Here is a 20309-nt window from a genome sequence, read left to right as displayed (position 1 = left end):
ACAACTACATTACTTATATCTGTATCTGATATATATAATATTAGTAATATATCTTTCATGATTAAAACAGCATGCAACAAGTCTCACTGCATAGTTCATTTCATTTTCATTTCATTCTTTAAAAAAAAAACAAACTTGCTTTCCTTTCCTGATTTGCAACAATTCAGCTTTCAAACATTGCAGTTTGCCATCTTTTTTGTTACTGCTGCCTCGAAGCTCTACAAATGGAATTAAACCAATATACCATGTCACAGAGTCATAGAAATATTTATTGAGCACAGCAATGGTATAAAATTCCTGTTTCCAGGAGCCTGAGCACAAGATTTTTAAAAACACATATCATATGCTTCAACATTTCACAGATGAAAACTGGGGCATGTGTGGCCAAGCAGGATCAGAGTATGGTCAAGATGTCATCAATCATTACTGAGAAAGGAAAAATAAGCTAGGACAGGCTCCAAGATTTCCTTAGTTTACTGGGTAAGATTTAATTCATGCTACTCACCCTGCTGAGTGAACTGAATGCAAACAACTTTGTACTTCTAACTCAGTTGGCAACAACTGAGGTATGATGGGGACAAATGGGAGGCACAAAGAGATAGACTGGTACATTTTAAGATGAACTAGAAAAGTGGGGTGACAGAATTAATTGAGACATATCCTCATGTCACACCCTGGATCTATTTTTTTAATGTGACTAAGAAGTCTATCAAACTTGAAAAATTATTTTCAGCCTTCTGGATGCCCATCTTACAACCTCGTTTTATTTGGGGAATGAGAATTACAGGATAGGAAATTAAGAACATGAGGTTCTGGTTTGCATTGCTGCATGCCAAAACATAGATATATAATAGGCTTGGGTAACCACGAAAAAAATTGGTTCTAAACTCGTTTTGTTTTTAGGGGGCCCTTGCGTTTCGTTTTTTTTTTAATAATTCTGAAATTTTCCTTTAAAATTTTTTGAAATTTACGAAATTTCGTAAAATTACGAATCGATTCGTTAATGGCGGACAAGATTGCGCAATATGCTAAAAAAACCCTCCAAATGGGACAAGAGGAACTTCTGAAGCTTCCCTCCCCCTCTGTTGTTGATTGTTGGTGTGATAAAACAAACAACAACTATAAAACTTGCACCAGACATGCGAAAATAATTACAAAATAATTACGAATTAATTACGAAATAATTTCAAAATCATTACGAAATAAATTTAAAAAATTTTTTCGAATCTTAATTACTCTCACACTATTCCAGCATGGCTCAATATTGGATCGTAAGCTAATTTAAATACGAATTAATAACGAATTACGAAATTAATGAACGAAACCGCCCAAGCCTAATATCTAATGCATTCCAGAACCAAGCTGGAGTTCATATTACTTTCTGAAGATTCAGTGGACATTCAATAAAAATCTAGTTTTAGTTATTGGTTCCTGGTTAGAGTTCTAATGACTTACTAACCTAGAAATATCAATCTCAATTTCCTTCTCTTTTTTTTTGCAAGCAATAATGAATACTTTCAATATTTTTGTCACAGGTGAGAATCAGAATAATAGAGTCAGAAGAGACCATGAGGGCCATCCAGTCTAACCTCTTGACACACAATCAAAGCAGTCCAGCCTCTGTTTAAAAACCTCCAAAGAAAGAGACTCTGTCAGACTCTGAGGCAGTGTATCGCAGCATTGTAAAACTATTTTTAAAAATTGAAGAGTTTTTGGAGATGATTGACAGTTGGGGCATTTTTCAAATGAGTATTTTGTGCCTAAACAGGCAAAAAGTTTTTTAAGTGGAAAGTTCTATTTTTCTCACATGAATTTTATTTTTTGCATAGAAAGATTTTTTCACACAAAAAACATTTTTCTATGAAAAAATGAGGAACATTTTTCTATGAAAAAATGAAGGAATTTTATGTGCTGGGAAAGTGATTGCACAGGAAACAATGCTAATTTCTTGAGCAGAAAATCATATTCCCTGCACAGAAAACATGCCTTTAGCATAGAACATAACATTCCTGTCTAGATACTTTTTTACCCATTTTTCTATGTTAGAAAATACATATATAATTGTTACACTGGAAAAAAAACCAGGGTCTCTTCTGTGTGGAAAAAAGTCCAAATCACATAGCTTTTTTCATTCATGATGAAAAAATAAATGAATATTGTTTAGATACTTCTAATACTCCATTGCAAACATCTCAGAAGATGTATACTGTGATTCAATGTACCATGTTAAGGATATAAGTAGACCTTAGTTACTTAATTGTGTCCCTTTGTTTCCTTAGCACTAGGATTCCAATGCTAAAGAAAATTAAAATGGATACAACTTGGAGCACCTACCAATAAAACTATACAAAATGTAAAATTTTCAGAACTAAAGCCAATTTTAAAGCATATACATGAAATAGCAAGGGGTGAAATCTGTGAAGTGTATTTTTAAAAAAACTTCATAAATAGTCAATTTCCAAAGATTTGCTTCACTTTAAAGATCTAGGTAGATTCATCTGGGGAAATACAGTTCTTTTGATAAGGTGGACCCTAGTAGTATACGGATTTTATAAGTTAAAGCCAGAACTTTAAATTATGTCCAGAAACAGGCTGGGAGCCAGAAATATTCATTAAAAATAAAAATGCTGCAGGTAAAAAGGAGAGGATGAACAGCATAGAATACACACACATTTTTAAAAAGAAAGTCCAGTTATGGGATAAAGTGTGTGTATTCATGGTGAAAAGTGGTAATGATGCTAATCAATCATACAGACAAAATGATACCGAACCAAGGCACATTGGTCACACACAGACATCACAACAAACCATGGTGTAGTTTGCTGAAATTTAGCCTGTTGTGCCTCTGCTAACAAAAGATGATTTATCAACTAACCACAAACCACAACCAGGAATCATTTTTGTTTCTTTTAGCTTATGATCTCTGGCTTGTTTAAATTATTCTCTATTTTTATCTGAATCCAGAGTCATAATTTGTCCCTAACTCCTTTTCCTAGAAGCTCACCCTGAAACAGGAGCTAACAAAAGAAAGATGAGAAAAAGAAACCAGAAACATACCAAGAATGGAGAAAATACTCCATGGTTTGTTTGGTCATACTTTGTGCAACCTGTGGTTTTAAGAATAAACCATGGTTAACACATGCTATGACTTAAAGTGCTGTGAGAACATGGCCATTGTTTCAGTTTAGTTCTGGTAGCTGAGATTTTGAAACTGCCTATAAACCAATCAATGTTATAAAGTAAAAGAAAACAATATATCTGGGTTAGCTGCATAACCCCATTTCTTCATTTTTTCATATGCTAATATTGATCTCTTGGGTTCATTCAGATTTCTCATCACTGGCTTCCTATCATTAATAGTAATCAATTTACCTGGTCTATATTCTTCCCGGGCTGAATTAATTTGTACTTCAGTCTCAGCTGAAATTTGCAATTTCTGTGTCACCTCTTCTGCCGTTTTCTTTGTGTTACTAAGTACAATAATGAGACTCTCATCTTCCACCAGAGAACCTTGCGTGCTTGTCAGTCGATACAGCAAGTTATCCTCCAGTTCTTTCATCTTTCTTTTGTTAGCTGTCACATCTTCCATTAAATCAGTTCGCTCTTTCTCCAACTCCTGTTAGAGCACAAAACAAAGCCACGCTTCAATAGGATGCACTGTCAGAATCAGGCTCATTAATGTATATGACATACAGAGTAGCATACATAGTACAGTAGAGAAATTATTCATTACTTGCATCCTATGCAATGCTAGTGGGAGACTTACTTATTTACTTAGGCGATCCCTCATTGGCCGAGTAGGATTGTCTTCTAAGATCAGTGTACTGGTGGTTGGTCCGTAGGTGACTGAGGAGCCCTATTCTTGATCTGCATCTTCTCCCGCAGTGAGGGCATTGGTTTCCAGGTGGAAGGCAGTCTCGGTTGGGGTTGGCTTGAAGTGCCTTCCTCTTGGCACGTTTCTCTTTCGCTCTCCATTCGTGCCTCTTCAAATTCTGCAGCACTGCTGGTCACAGCTGACCTCCAGCTGGAGTACTCAAGGGACAGGGCTTCCCAGTTCTCAGTGTCTATGCCAGAGTTTTTAAGGTTGTCTTTGAGCCCATCTTTAAATCTCTTTTCCTGTCCACCAACATCCTGTTTTCCATTCTTGAGTTCAGAGTAGAGCAACCGCTTTGGGTCAGGTATCCAGACAACGTGGCCGGTCCAGCAGAGTTAATGGCGGAGGACCATCGCTTCAATGCTGGTGGTCTTTGCTTCTTCCAGCACGCTGATGTTTGTCTGCCTGTCTTCCCAAGAGATTTGCAGGATTTTCCAGAGGCAGCACTGATGGAATTGTTCCAGGAGTTGCATGTGGCTTCTGTAGACAGTCTATGTTTTTCAGGCATATAGCAGGGTTGGGAGGATAATAGCTTTATAAACAAGCACCTTGGTATCCCTACGGATGTCCTGGTCCTCAAACACTCTCTGCTTCATTCGGAAAAATGCTGCACTCGCAGAGCTCAGGCAGTGTTGTATTTCGGTGTCGATGTTGACTTTGGTGGAGATGTGGCTGCCAAGGTAGTGGAAATAGTCAACATTTTCTAATGTTACACCATTAAGTTGTATCTCTGGCATTGGAAAGGGATTGGCTGGTGACTGCTGGAACAGCACTTTGGTTTTCTCAATGGCTTCAAACTACAAGAAAGGAGATTCCACCAGAACATTAGGAAGAACTTCCTAACTGTGGGAGCTGTTTGGCAGTGGAACTGTAGTGAAGGCTGCTTCTTTGGAGGCTTTTAAACAGAGGCTGGATGGCCATCTTTCGGGAATGCTTTGAATGCCATTTTCCTGCTTCTTGACAGGGGGTTGGACTGGATAACCCACAAGGTCTCTTCCAACTTTATGACTAAATAATTCTATGGGAATATTTCTTTCTGGCCAAATAGTATGGCATGGATGAAACCTCATATTGCATAGGGTTCCATTCTCAACATGGGTAGATAGGTTCCCCAAATAATTATTGAGTAACACATAACAGAAGACAAGAAAGCCATTGGGCTTCCTCCAAATTTCATGTCCTCAGACAATTCTTGTCAGGACTGGCATGCCCATCCTGACAAATTGACAGGGAAAGAAGGGGGAAACGTTTCTCCAAGAATATACGTTGAACTTCAAAGAACTTCCTCTGCTCAGTGATGCTTTGCTGAAGCACCTGGAATTTTCATGACTGTCAATATATGTCTGTAGCAGATAGAAACTCTCTAGACTTGTCTCACAATTTAGTGCTGTGTGAGTGAAACAATCTTTATGTTTCTGGTGAGTTCTCTATGATTCTATGAGTTTTATATTTCAAACATGTCACTCTATAATATAATAGCAGCAGCAAAACATTAGAGAAATAAATAAACACAGTATTTCCACCATACCACTCTGGCTCTCTAGTTCCAGTTCTTAGTTCTACCATGTCCTAAACTTTATATTGGCCAGATGACTGCATCTTGAATTGTGGGTCCCAACCCCAAATGGGGTCCCCTTAGCTCAATCTTGGGGTCCCATAGAATGTGGCAACATTTTTCTGAGTGCCACCTAGTAGCTATTTTAGACATTTACATTAATCAGAAAGCATCTGGAGAAGATGCTTTCTGTATACGAACCCACACAATCTCTTCGTTCATCTGGAGAGGCCCTGCTGGATCGCAAGCGCAGTTGGTGGGGACGAGGGACAGGGCCTTTTCGGTGGTGGCCCCATGACTCTGGAATTCCTTCCCCAAGGACATCAGGCAAGCCCCATCATTGGCAGTCTTTAGAAGGAGCTTGAAAAGTGGATGTTCCAGTGTGCCTTCCCAGAATAAAGATTCCTAAGCAATATGTCCCAAATGCACTTTATGAGAGACTTAGAATTGCCTGCACATCCACCTATCCTAAGATATCCATCCTATTTCCCTTGGACATGCCCAGCATTCTTAATTTTAACTCTTGCACTTGGCCCTGCCAGAGGTTTTTAAATGTGTCGTGTCATTAATATATTGTTTTTTTTGCTTTGTTATGAGCTATTTATTGTTGTATTGATGTTGTTATGGTTTTATGATGTATTTGGGCTTGGCCTTTTGTAAGCCGCACAGAGTCCTGCGGGAGATGGTAGCGGGGTATAAATAAAGGTTTATTATTATTATTATTATTATTATTATTATTATTATTATTATTCAGCTATACTTCCTAGAAAGGAAAATCAGAATATTTAGCAAGCCATGCAAATGTTGATTTGTTATCAGCATATGCTTCATTTGATACCTATTTTATATACCTATATACCCAGAGTCATGTCAAAATTTATCAGGCCAAAAAGGGCCCCTCATGGAAAAGTTTAAGAAGCCCTGAGCTAAACAGAGTGGCAGTAAAGGCAACAATAAAGTCTTGCCCACCGACAAGAAATCTGGAATTTTCTATGCAATACTACAAGGAACATTCATGCAAGCAACTTGCATTATTCTCTATTTATAGTTGATTAAAATGCCCCAATATATCCAGACAGGAATGATTAATTTCACATTGTTAGTGCTACCAAGAAGTTAATTTGCATTTAATTCAAACGTGGGTCTCATTCTGTAGAATATGTCTTGGTCATAACGGGCTTTTAAAAAAAACATCCTTGCATGAAAGAAAGACCTATGACATGTACAATCTGTGGGGGGAGAGGAAAATGTAATTGGGGATTGTGAAAGTAATTTATGAAAATTATGCATTGTCTTTGGACACACCATGTTAGAAAATCAGAGCATTAAAAATGCAAATATCTTTGAGGCAAAAAGGATGAAAAGGTAATCTAGAAAGAAACAAGGGAACATTTGCTCATTTTGTTTGTTTTAATTAGTTTCCATTTAAAGATTAAATGGCTGGAGAAAAAAAGATGTCTGCAGAATACAAACAAGTGTTATGCTTACCAGGTGTGCCAGAAAGGTATCTATGATTTTGGACAACACAAAAATGTTGGTAGTTAATATGGAAATGATTTTGTCACTGTGTTCTAAACAAGACTCCATGAGACACTTCTATTTTTGCATGGAATAGTTCGACGTACACGCATATCCTGTGAATTGAGACACTTACAGAAGCTATTAAAATTGGAAGCATTTGTGCAAACTCCTACATAAATTTCTAAAGAGGGATGTGTTTTTAGTAAAGCTTCAATGAATCCATGTTTCTGGTAGGACGGGCATACTGGCAATCAGCTATGAGCACAGCAGTCTGTATCATTAATGGGGAGATATTTAGAGGTGGTCTGAATATATGTTACTTTATTTTTATACTCACTCAAAAGCTTATTACAAACTGAAGTGGTTTGGCTTCTGAAAGAGATGCAACAGATGAATGATTGGTCAAACTAAGCATGGCACTCAATAAACTGCAGCATCTAATATGCACATGGTTACTGAGCTCTCAGCAGTCAGAGTGGATGTTTAATCTTTCCCTCTGCTGCAGTAGTCCTTATAAAAATATCTTCTTCACACATCATCCTTACAGCTGCTATTTGCATTGTAAAATGTTCCTGTCAAATGCAAAGATGCATCTGCCACAGTCTACCTTGGCTCTGACATGGATAGTAATGTCATTAGAATCAAATACAATGATTTTCTGTACAGAATGACAGTGGGTGATTTGTGGCTCTCCACTTGCTGGTGAACTGTAACTTCCATTAGCTGTAAACTGGATATCCTGGGAGTTACATTCCAACAATATTAGGAGGTTACAAGTTGTCTTCCCATGTTAGGGGAAAATACAATCTGTCTTCCAAAGCACATTGTCAAAATATAGACCTACTGACAACCATAACTTCTTGCTATGATTTTAGGAAACAAGGAACAACCATAGTTTGATTATTCAGAATCAATTGAAAGCTTGATGTGTCTTGAACCAGGAAGTTTCATGGAGTGGGAAAGGAAAAATGGGAAAATCTGAGACTTAGATCCAATGGTCAAACCATATCAAATGTATGCCAAACCTAGATCAGTATCAAAGGACACTAAAGGTTTCATTCCTGGATCTATTCACATAAGTATCATTTGTCTCTTCTTCTGGAAAATATTTTTCTACAGTTTGGTGGTTGCAATCCCATTATGAAATTTGAGCACTCTCACAAATCTGCCTTTGGATTTTGAGAAGTAACTTTATAGAAATACTGGAAGTGTTGCAACTCAGAATAGGCTTCACCTTGCTCCCAAACACCACCACACAAAAGCTGTAGATTTTGTAGTTTATTGAGGAAAAAAACCAAAGTCAAAGCTTAGAATAAGCAATGCAAAGTTCCAAAGACAAAGGCTAAATGCAAAACACTGTTCAAAGATCCTCAGGTAAGAACATAAAACATAATCCTTTAAGCAATGGTCAAGCAAGAGTCCATGGTAAAAACAGTGAAACCCAAGCCCCAAGAATTCCAATTCAGGAAGCTCAAAGCGTGCTGCTTTAAAGCCAAGGTTATTCCATAGAAACTTTCACAAAAAAGCCACATTGAACTGACACCTTCCCTTTGTTAACCAGAAGCCTAAATACCTTTTGCCAACATGAAAACATTACACTTTTGCCAACATGAAAGCTTTACGGTGACCTTTCACTGACCTGGCTTCTTTCTTGCTGGCTAATCGCGAACTCCTCCTGACCCGCCAATCTAACCGTTCCTGCCTGCTCATTAAATCACTATCAAGGCTCTCTTCTCTATCAGTATCAGTGTGAGAAGGCTGAGCAAGTGAAGGCCTCTGCACCTGGTTGTTATCTAATTTGTTTGGCATTAGACCGGGACATGGAACGGAAACAGCCTTGGTCGCCTTGGTAGATGATCTTCGCAGGGAACTGGACAGGGGGAGTGTGTCCCTGTTAGTTCTGCTGGACCTCTCAGCGGCCTTCGATACCGTCGATCACGGTATCCTTCTGGGACGCCTCAGAGACATGGGTCTCGGGGGTACTGCGTTGCAGTGGCTCCAGTCATTTCTTGAGGGACGGTCCCAGAAGGTGTTACTGGGTGACACCTGTTCGGCCCCACAACCGTTGTCGTGTGGAGTCCCACAGGGTTCGATTCTGTCCCCAATGTTATTTAACATCTACATGAAGCCGCTGGGAGAGATCATTCGGAGTTTTGGACTGAGATGTTATCTCTACGCAGATGATGTCCAGATCTGTCACTCCTTTTCACCTGTCACCAAGGAGGCTGTCCAGACCTTGAATCGGTGTCTGGCTGCTGTGTCGGACTGGATGAGAGCTAACAAATTGAAATTGAATCCAGACAAGACAGAGGTCCTACTGGTCAGTCGTAAGGCCGAACAGGGTATAGGGTTACAGCCTGTGCTGGACGGGGTTACACTCCCCCTGAAGACTCAGGTTCGCAGCTTGGGAGTGATCCTGGACTCATCACTGAGCCTGGAACCCCAGGTCTCAGCGGTGGCCGGGAGAGCTTTTGCGCAATTAAAACTTGTGCACCAGTTGTGCCCGTACCTCGGGAAGTCTGATCTGGCCACGGTGGTCCACGCTCTTGTCACATCCCGAATAGACTACTGCAACGCGCTCTACGTGGGGTTGCCCTTGAAGACTGTTCGGAAACTTCAACTAGTCCAACGAGCGGCAGCCAGATTGCTCACTGGAGCGTCATACAGGGAGCATACCACCCCCCTGTTATGCCAGCTCCACTGGCTGCCGATTCAGTTCCGAGCACAATTCAAGGTGCTGGTTTTGACCTACAAAACCCTGTACGGTTCCGGTCCAGCGTATCTGTCCGAACGTATCTCCCTCTACGTCCCACCCCGGACCCTGAGATCATCTGGGGGGGCCCTGCTCTCGACCCCACCACTCTCACAAGTGAGGCTGGTGGGGACGAGGAGCAGGGCTTTCTCAGTGGTGGCTCCTCACCTGTGGAACTCACTCCCCGGGGAAATCAGGGCAGCATCATCCCTCCTCGCCTTTAGGAGGAGGGTGAAGACATGGTTGTGGGACCAGGCCTTTGGGCACTCCAGCAATTAAAGCAGACATTCAGGCGAGTAAGACCAGCAGGACGGATAAAGGGGAACAGGAAACTAGAACTATGAATGAGCAAACGCTGACCATGTAAAAGGAGAAATTGGGTTTGTATGGGGTTTTTATTGATTTTATTGGTTTTATGGGATTAATGTATGAATTTATGTATGAATTGTTGTTAACTGATTTGATGTAATTTTGTGTACACTTGTTTTATGATACAGGCATCAAATTGTGCCTTACTGCTGTAAGCCGCCCTGAGTCCCCTTCGGGGTGAGAAGGGCGGGGTATAAGAACCCCAAATAAATAAATAAAATAATTCTTTTCCCATGAGAACTGACTTGTTGACTCCTCTAGTGCACTGTCTGAAAGAGGCACAGAAAAAGGCATAGGAATAGGCCCAGAAATCTGAGTCCCATCATCCTCTTCATCAGGGAACATTTCAGGCTCACAAGAGGGTTCAGTTTCAGGCTCAGAATCAAGCTGAGCCACAACAGGAAGGCAGATGTCAAGACTATGCATGAGCTAGTTTTTTTCTGATAGTGATTGCTATTCAAATATTAGCAGTAATGTTGGAATAATTTTTGGATGTTTGAATAATTTGGAGTAATGCTTGAAAATTAGGAAGTAGGATGAATATTTGATTTTGTTTAAAAAAACCTATGTTGGAAGGTTTTTCTGAAAATAAATCTTGTAAACAAAGAATAGAATTCATGAGAAATAACTATACATTGGGCCTGCAATATTTGCTGGTGTTTGGTTCCTGGACACTCCTATAGTTATCAACATCTGTGTACACTCAAGTACAATTTGTATAACAAAATGGTGTCCATTATATAAAATGATGCAACAAGTCTTGCTTTACGAAAGGGTGAATTGGTACTTTGTAATATTTTGAAACTATGGACAATGGAATATGTGGATGCAGAGACAGTGGATAAAAGGGTCAACTGTACTTTGCAAAGTTAAAGGTCTCAGGTTCTACCTCTGGTATCTTCAGTTAAGGAATATTAGATTACTGAGATGGGAAGAATATTTTCTTGAGACCTGAGAGAAACACTGCCAGTTAATGTATGCACTGCCCTTCATTCACCCATGCTTATTCCTCCTTTTCTTGCAAGATCCAAATGTGTTTTGTAAGTTTGGGGGAACCTTCTGAAGTCAATTTAGGAGACACAAAAGTACAAAGGGAAGGACTGGCAAGAAAATTCACTTCATGAAAATGGAAATCCACATTTGTGATTTTGCATGCCCAATGGGCTTTAACTAACTGTATAATTTCATGCTTTCATGCATAACATAATAAATGTTTTAACCATGAATATAACAATGGCCGGTTGTAAAGGAGAATGTTAGCTGAGTTCTACAGATTTTATTTCAATGTTTTATTGATACTACAAGAGAACTGTCATGTGTTGGCGCTATCTCTGAGTTCATCCTTCTAATGTAAAAGAAATGGGAGAAAGTGGCTCAGTCCACACAGTTCTAAAATTATTCTTTCTTATTCTAGGAAAAAGTTCTACCTACCTGTTTTTCTGTTAGAATGACTCTTCCTAGAAGTTGATCTTCCAGTCCTTTCATTGTGACAGTAAAATCAATAATGGAGGTGCGAGCACTGATTTCAGGAGTATAGGCTGGATTTGGAAGCTTAGTGGTAATATAAAGTCTGAATCCATTCATTACATCCATTTCTTTATCCCCAACTTTTACCTAATTAACAAAGACAGAAGGGAAATAGAAGTCTCTGAGCATTATTTTGCAGTTTCAAGTAATAACCACTGACTTATTGTGCATTAAAGTTCTGTGTTAGTTTTGATCACATAACACAATACATAATGTTTCAGACCATTTCCATGTAAGAAATTGTCTATTTTTATTCATATATTACAACGTAGGCAAAAACTACACTGTGACTCAACTATCCAGTAACTAAGGTTTCATTATCCACATCCAACCAAATATTTATTTATATATTTTATTTTGAACACTTTTACCCAACCTTCTCAACACCCTGGGGGGGGGGGGGGCTCAAGGCGGCTTCCAATTGGCAACAATCTGATGACACATAATAAAATACAAAACACCAATAATTATAATAGTTAAAAACATTAAAATATTAAAACAATATACTTACAGTCTACTGAACTATTACCAGCTTGGTGGCCATTATCTAGCTGAATTCTATGATTGAGTACTCCATTTAACTTATCCATAGTCCATTTCCAAACCATTTTCAACACTGTCATTGTCATTTCCGCCTAATTACCCTGGTCCCACATCCACATTTTTACCTTCTTTCTAAAGGTAAGGAGTTATGACAATGACCTAATTTCCCTGGGGAGTGAATTCCAGTCAAGGGGCCACCACTGAGAAGGTCCTGTCCCTTATCCCCACCAAGCGTGTTTGAGACAGAGGCGGGGCCGAGAGCAGGGCCCTCCCCAGAAGATCTTAAACTCCGACATGAGATGTAGAAGGAGATACGTTCGGACAGGTACACTGGACCAGAGCCGTATAGGGTTTTATAGGTCAAAACCAGCACTCTGAATTGTGCTCGGAATTGCATAAGCAGCCAATGGAGCTGACATAACAGGGGGAGGGGGTGGTATGCTCCCTGTATGATGCTCCAGTGAGTAATCTAGCTGCCATCTGTTGGACTAATTGCGGTTTCCGAACAGTCTTCAAAGGCAACCCCACATAGAGTGCAATGCAGTAATCTATTCGGGGATGTGACAAGAGAGTGGACCCTATAGCTAGACGTTTTCTAGAACCTCCAGTGCTTGCTTATGGATTATTATTTTTTGGACCAGAAGTCCTTTATTTCAATAGGATTTGCTATTATCATCAGAGTTGCATATCCACAATCTCAATAGTCAAAACTCAGAACAAAAAAGGTCAATTGTATTGTTTCTTGTTTGCAAAAACTCTTGTGTACTAATAAGCCAGTACATAAACCCCAGACAGCAGCAAGCATATGTAATGGTTCTTATTTTTATAAGCCAACAGTTCTTTTAAAATATCCTCTGAGGATGGCCATTTCAGTTACTTTACATGCTGATGAGGCTACACTTCTTCTTCAGATAAATGTTAAAATGAATTGCAAATGCTGCTTGCTTCTTCAGGAAAGTCGCTTCTCTTTTTTTAGCATTGTACTGTTGCATTGCATTGTGACATGCTGAAGTGAGCATTTTTAAAAAAAATATATAATAGATGGAATCAAAAAGAACCAACAAGAAAACTTCTGTTTCTAGGGAAGCATTTAGGTAAGTGACTAGAAAGTTTGGCATATTAATTTTCAAGACACCCCATATTCCTGCAGCACATGAGGGAAAGAAGAAATAGGTGAAAGGAAGATAAGCAAATTACATAGTGGAAAGCAGTCTTATAAAGCTCATTTGAAGCATCTTTAACAACCACAAGGTTTGGGGCCCACAGAGTACAAAAATACATCTAGGAGAGACTACTGCAATGCACTCTACATGGCGTTGCCTTTGAAGACTACTTGGAAGCTTCAAATAGTCCAATGAGAGGCATCCAGATTAATAACTGGGGTGGCATACAAGGAGGATACAACTCCCATGTTACACCAACTCCACTGGCTGCCAGTTTGCTACCAGGCACAATCCAAAGTGCTGGCTTTGGCCTATAAAGCCCTAAATGGCCCCAGCCCAAATTACCTGCCCTAACACATCTCTCCCTATGAACCATCGTGGAGATTAAGATCCTCCGGAGAGGCCCTGCTTTCTGTCCCGCCATTGTCACAGGCACGATTGGTGGGGACGAGAGACAGGGCCTTCTCGGTGATTGCTCCCCAGCTATGGAACTCCCTTCCTGGTGAGATCAGGTCCCCCCCCCCCCCCCCGTCCTTTAGAAGGATGGTAAAAACTTGGCTGTGGGACCAAGCTTTCGGGACAGGGCAATAAAGCAGCAATAGAAAGATTACCAAGCCAATTAGATTTGACATGGATGACTAGGATGGTTTTAAATGGTGTATTTTAATACTTCGATAAATGTTTTTAATGTTTATGTATGTATATAAAAATTTGTGTCCCAGCATTGAATGTTTGCCATATATATGCTGTGCTCTGCCCTGAGTCCCCTTTGGGGTGAGAAAGGCAGAATATAAATGTTTTAAATAATAATAATAAATAAATGAAACAAAATATTGGACCATGGTATAGTAAATGCTACTGTAGTGGATTATTCTCTTTAAAAATACAGGTTAAATTACTTTTTTACACCAACCCCAGATATGACAAGAAACGTATAGGTAAGTATTGTTTTACTATGAAATGAAATGTTTTGAAATAGGAATGCTTCATTTCTCTCACTTTGTATGTAGAACCTGTTTTGATGAAATTTTTTTCCAGTACATTATCCAAAGCTGGATCCAGCTCTTCACCAACATCTTCGATTAACAGTGGCCTTCCAAGAGAAAGGCTATCCTCCAAGTGGTTCCTGAAATACTTGTGATTTAGAGAGGTTATCTGCAAAGAGAATCATTATGCACATATATTATCCTGTTAGGCCAAACAAGACAAAAAGAAATGTCCAATATATCTGGCATTTCTGTGATGGCGCAAGTGGCGCCACCTATGTATAGAACTGTTAGTTGTAAGATTTAAACTGTTGTATCATGCTTAATCCTGCCCTTTTTACCCTGCTTATGTATAGTTGTATGGATTGGTTGCTTGTAGCTGTCAATCGGTACTGTTTGGCTCCACCTCTTCCTGCAAGAGGGGAGAACTTCCTTTTTCTTCTTCATTCTGCCATCAGAGTTCATACCAGATGGACGTGAGTAAGAGACCTGACTCTAAAGGACCCTGATTTAAGTTACCTCTTAGCACCAATTCTGAGGTTTTTTACCCCTGGGACTCATGCTTTATGTCCAGATCATCCTGGACAATTATTGAGGAGACCCAGGCGCCCTCAAGCTGGTTCTTTTGGCACCAAAGGAAGATCCTGAATCTTCAAAACATAGGCCATCTGAACTGGGGTTGTGGTTTGCTCTGACATTCACAGCCATTGAGGAAAGAGGAAACTTGGTGAGGCTTCTCAGCTTCAAACCCCTTGGACCCAGGACTAATTGAGACTGTAATGTATATTTTCCTTTACCCTTCTAAAGTTTTCCAGCTTATTGCTTTGAAGAAATGACTTTGTGATAAATAAAACTTATTTTGAGCTATTTACAGCGTTTTGGGTTTTTGGGAGTTCCAGTTTCCTATAGGAGGGCAAGAAGCAATCCCCTGGGGGAAAGATGCCATGTCCATCCCTCCTTTATTGAGAATAATAGCCCCCAGGTGCAACGGCACATTTCAGTCTCATTTGAAGAAGAATTTGGTCCAAACCATATAAAGATTAAGGGTTTTTTGTGCCCCTCCCCCTCAATAATATGGTTCTGGTCTAACTTTGGTTATTTCTGGGGTGGCATAAATCATGCACGGCATCTTTAAAGATGTCAGTGATACAATCTGTATAGTTTGGCCCTCAGATGAATGCTAACACTGAATTATAGGCAGAAACAGAGCTGTATACAGAAAAGCATTTGATGAAGGTAGTTTAGTCTATCAAAGCTGATGTTTACACCTCTGTCTCTCTGTTAGTCTTGAAGGTGCTACAAAATCCCTTCGCATATTGATCCACACTAACACTGCTGTCTTTGAATACAGAAATGGGATCCATCTTGCCCCTAAGTTCTGCATATTCGACTAAACACATCTTAACAACCAAAACGTTTCAATCAGGGTGTTATTTTGCAGTTTTTGCTATAAACTGTGCATTTCATTTTCACCATTGCCTTCCAAAATGTTCTTAAAGCCCAGTTTGAATGTATGGTTGAATATGGATTACCTGCAGTTCATTCCTAGTTTCTTTATTTTTAATCCATATCTTGCCCTGCGTCTGTGGATCAATCAGCAAAGGGTAACGAGCTGCCTTTGTGACAATGATGCCATTCTGTATGGATAGGTCATCATTCGGCAGCCCTTGAAGGTTCCATTCACTGACAGTCGGAGCATCAATCAGCATCTCTGTGAGATTTAGATTGTTTCCAAATGGGATTTTCCTGGTTTTCATTTCTTTTTGCCAACCGTTCAACAGAAGATTGCGAAATTCTTGGTTAAAGGGACCAGAATAGGATAGAAAGGCTGTGGCCAACAGTACATCCCCTGAATTAATAGAGAGAGATCATATTTGATGAGTGCTGAAGCACTGTGCACATACACTGCTAAGACAATATGAATGTTTATTATGAGTGTAAAAACAAAAATGGAGGATTTGCTAATGTTTTATTAAATAAGATCTACATAAAATACAAATTGAATAAACTATATAACAAGCTACAAACTACCAACTACCCAACAGAAAAATTAAATACAAAAATTACCACAAATATCACTTAACTAATAAAGAACTAAAAAAAAAAGAGGGGGGAAAGACTACTTCCAAATATCATTTCTACAATTATCATTTAAGCATTAAATTCTACCTCTAGGTTATCAATGAATTATACTTTGTGTACGTATATTAGTCATACTAATTGACAAAACCAACAGTCATTAAGCCATCTCAATTTCCCCACATAATATATATTAGGAATTTCCAATCCTTCACAAACATACTAAGGCTTTTTGACTAATAAAAAGTTTTCTATATCTCTACTAAGTTATTATGTTTCAGTAACCAATCCTCTTTTGTTGTTCATTCATTCAGTCATTTCTGACTCTTTGTGACCCCATGGACCAGCCCACGACAGAACTTCCTGTCGGCCATCACCACCCCCAGCTCCTTCAAGGTCAATCTAGCCACTTCAAGGATGCCATCCATCCATCTTGCCCTTGGTCACCCCCTCTTTCTTTTTCCTTCCATTTTCCACAGCATAATTGTCTTCTCTAAGCTTTCCTTTCTTCTCATGATATGGCCAAAGTACTTCATCTTTGTATCTACTATCTTTCTCTCCAATGAGCAGTCGGGCTTTATTTCCTAAATAGTATTAGCACATCTCTGAAACATCACTTCTGTCTGTGTGTGTTTGTGTGTATATTCCTGAACTTCAAATCCCAAATTCCAACTACTCTATACAATTCTTAGTAATAGTGTTGACTACTGGGCTAAACAGAGATACACCAGTGGCATTCAGAATCCCAGTTCACTATAGACTTAATGTAGTCAATGTGTATGGAAAAAATAGACCATCACTTTGTCATTCTAGTGAAACAAGGAATGAGAGGATGGGTGACAAGTCAACAGGGAAGTCATTGACCCAATTGTGCTCTTGAAGGGTCTGTAAATATTTCTCAGAGCTCATAAGTGATAGGATTCCAGCTTCAACCTGCTGATGTATCCAGGCAGCTTCAGAGCCAGATATACCAGGCCTGCATCATGTGATTTCAGATTGTTTCCTGGACCACAATCCATTTTCCCACAGAAAGTGTTACTCTGTATCTGAGAGGAGAGACTAGGCGCATGAGATCAAGTCTGGCTCTTCTCTTGTGTGGGATTCTACCATTTATCATGACTATAAAATCTAGTTTATTGCAAATCTTTATAAACCTCTTATATTTAAAGATTTCAAAGCAGTGTATAGCCATCATAAACTATGCAGACTAAAAAAAAAAATTCCATGACCAATAAGAGTAAAATACATGGTAGACTAAACAGCACCAGGAGGACTTGTAAAAATAGGTTAGACTTGAACATGTAACCCAAAGTAAGAATCATAGAATCATAGAGTTAGAAGAGTTCTCGTGGGCCATCCAGTCCAACCCCCTACCAAGAAGCAGAAAAACCGCATTCAAAGTACTCCTGCCAGATGGCCATCCAGCCTCTGTTTGAAAGCCTCCAAAGAAGGAGCCTCCACCACACCCCAGGGCAGAGAGTTCCACTGCTGAACAGTTCTCAAGTCAGGAAGTTCTTCTTAATGTTCAGGTGGAATCTCCTTTCCTGTAATCTGAAGCAATTGTTCTGCATCCTAGTCTGCATCCAGGCCTGCCAGGGACTGAGTCTGCTGTGCTTGCTGGGAAGGGGCAATAAAGATCTCCAGCCTGCTCCCAGGACTCCTTGTGAGTAGCCAGCAGCCCAGGCCTCCTCCAGTGGGGTGTGACTCAGCAATCTGCAAGGAGGCCTCTACATCGCCCACTAGACCGCAGACATCGCCAGCAAGGCCGCACCTGCCACCAGGCCGGACCATTGCCGTCACCGCAGCTGCTGCGGCCGCTATCACCACCAGCTTGCTGCTTATCTGTGGCCGCCATCGCCCAGCCGAAACCACCACAGCCGCCATCGCTGGGAGCCGCATAGGCCACACCACCGCCTAGACCATCTGAACTGCCGTCCCACTCTTCCATCTGGACGCAGCGACGAGACTGCGGAGGGTCTGACTGTCCCTGTGCGGACCCCTGGGTAGACATTTTGTGCCGACCTTTTTGTGTAGACCTTATATTGTGTAGACCTTATATTGTGTTGGCCTTCTCTGTGTAGACCTCAGTGCAGACCTTTTGGGTAGACCTCTGTGTAGACCTTTAGCGCTGGCCTTGTGTAGACCTTGGGCCGGCCCTCTCTGTGTTAGTACAGAGTGTGTAATTACTGTAATCGACCAACAGTGCTGTCCCACTGCCGAGTTGCCACCCCCGGAAGCCCCCATCCGCTTCATTCCAACCGTCTAGAGACTCCATCTGGGTCACAACAGCTTTGAACTAACTTGCCATCTCTCAGCCCCATAGGAGGGTGATTATATACCATCAGCTTGCACATTCCTGGGCTTATATCGGTTGATAATGTGATATAAATACGAAATATAGCACTTTACGTAAGAAAGCACTTTAAGGCGCCTGCCTTGCCGCCAACTGCACTAGCACTTTCGCCCCTTCCCTGTCCCTCCGTGCCGCATTTTAGCTACTGTAGCTACCGTCCAATCAATATAGGGCACTTATTGCACTTTAGACCTAGCACTTTACTTGTGCACTTTATGAACTATTTGATTGGTGTGGCCGGAACATCGAACACCACCTGTATAGCTGTTATCCATGTGGTCCCCCATCCCCCTTTGTGTACTATCCTTGTTACTATCGTATAGTGTAAGGGACAAGAGAGGAGGTGGGTTGGACCCTGTAAATAAAAATGAGGTGGGGAGGTGGGTAGAGGGGAAGAAAGGATATGGCCAAGGACCGAAAAATCAAACAACGAACAAAGCAGAAAGCAAGATCTTGTCTTTAGATTGCGGCATGGAGGGGGGGAGGTGTTCCATTAGCCAAGGGGCCCCCATAGAGGTCGTGGTGGGAAGGAGGAGATGCGGGAAAAGGAGACCTCGAATTCGGCCTAATTCGGACCGCTTATCCACATTAACAACCCCCAACCGGTCTCCTAAGGTAAATTGGTGTAACCAGGTGAGCGGGCCCTCCGGTTTGAAGGTGGTGTTGTTGAACGCCAGATCTGTCAACGGAAAAACGACCTGGATCCAGGATTTAATCCTGGAGGAGCGGGCAGATCTGGCGTGCATCACGGAGACCTGGCTGGATGAAGCGGGGGGCGTAAATCTCTCCCAGCTTTGTCCTCCAGGTTTCTCCGTGCAACACCAACCAAGAGCCGGAGGACGGGGAGGCGGGGTCGCAGTGGTCTATAGAGATTCCATCCATCTGACCAGGAGTCCCATCCCGCAGACCACAAATTTCGAATGCGTCCACCTGAGGGTGGGTGACCGGGACAGAATAGGGATTCTTGTAGTGTACCGTCCACCTCGCTGCACTACAGTCTCCCTGCCTGAGCTAGCGGGGGTGGTCTCGAGCCTGGTGGTGGAGTCCCAACGGCTTCTTGTGCTGGGGGACTTCAACATCCATGCCGAGGCAACCCTCACAGGAGCGGCTCAGGACTTCATGTCTGCCATGGCAACCATGGGGCTGTCCCAACAAATAACTGGCCCCACCCACTGTGCTGGACACACATTGGACTTGGTCTTCTGCCAGGGATGGGAGCAAGGTGGCGGTGTGGAGGAGCTGTCTATCTCTCCGTTGCCATGGACCGACCACTTCCTGATCAGATTTAGGCTCACTGCGCCCCCTAACCTCCGCAAAGGTGGAGGACCCATTAAGATGGTCCGCCCCAGGAGGCTTATGGATCCGAACGGATTCCTGATGGCTCTTGGGGAGTTTCCCGCTACCTCGGTAGGTGACCATGTCGAGGCCTTGGTCGCTCTCTGGAATGGGGAGATGACCAGGGCAATTGACAGGATCGCTCCGGAACGTCCCCTCTCAAGTAACCGAGCTAAACCAGCTCCTTGGTTCACTGAGGAGCTGGCAGCGATGAAGCGAAGGAAGAGGGAACTAGAGAGCGTGTGGCGCTCG

The 20309-nt window shown here is 41.3% G+C and overlaps 1 protein-coding gene across 1 annotated transcript in view; it reads right to left on the bottom strand.

Annotated features, from left to right (window-relative positions):
• DNAH5 (dynein axonemal heavy chain 5) overlaps positions 1–20309 on the bottom strand; it is a 209979-nt gene that overhangs the window by 30554 nt on the left and 159116 nt on the right. Inside the window, exons 64-67 of the mRNA XM_067467539.1 lie at positions 15823–16139; positions 14304–14459; positions 11503–11685; positions 3373–3616 (exon numbers count right to left, since the gene is read on the bottom strand). Of these exons, the coding sequence (XP_067323640.1) occupies positions 3373–3616; positions 11503–11685; positions 14304–14459; positions 15823–16139 (900 nt within the window). The remainder of the gene's footprint in view (positions 1–3372; positions 3617–11502; positions 11686–14303; positions 14460–15822; positions 16140–20309) is intronic.

The sequence above is a fragment of the Anolis sagrei genome, chromosome 4 (assembly GCF_037176765.1).
Source record: "Anolis sagrei isolate rAnoSag1 chromosome 4, rAnoSag1.mat, whole genome shotgun sequence".
In the NCBI taxonomy this organism is placed as follows: Eukaryota; Metazoa; Chordata; class Lepidosauria; order Squamata; family Dactyloidae; genus Anolis; species Anolis sagrei.
This window is presented reverse-complemented; position numbering and strand designations above follow the sequence as displayed.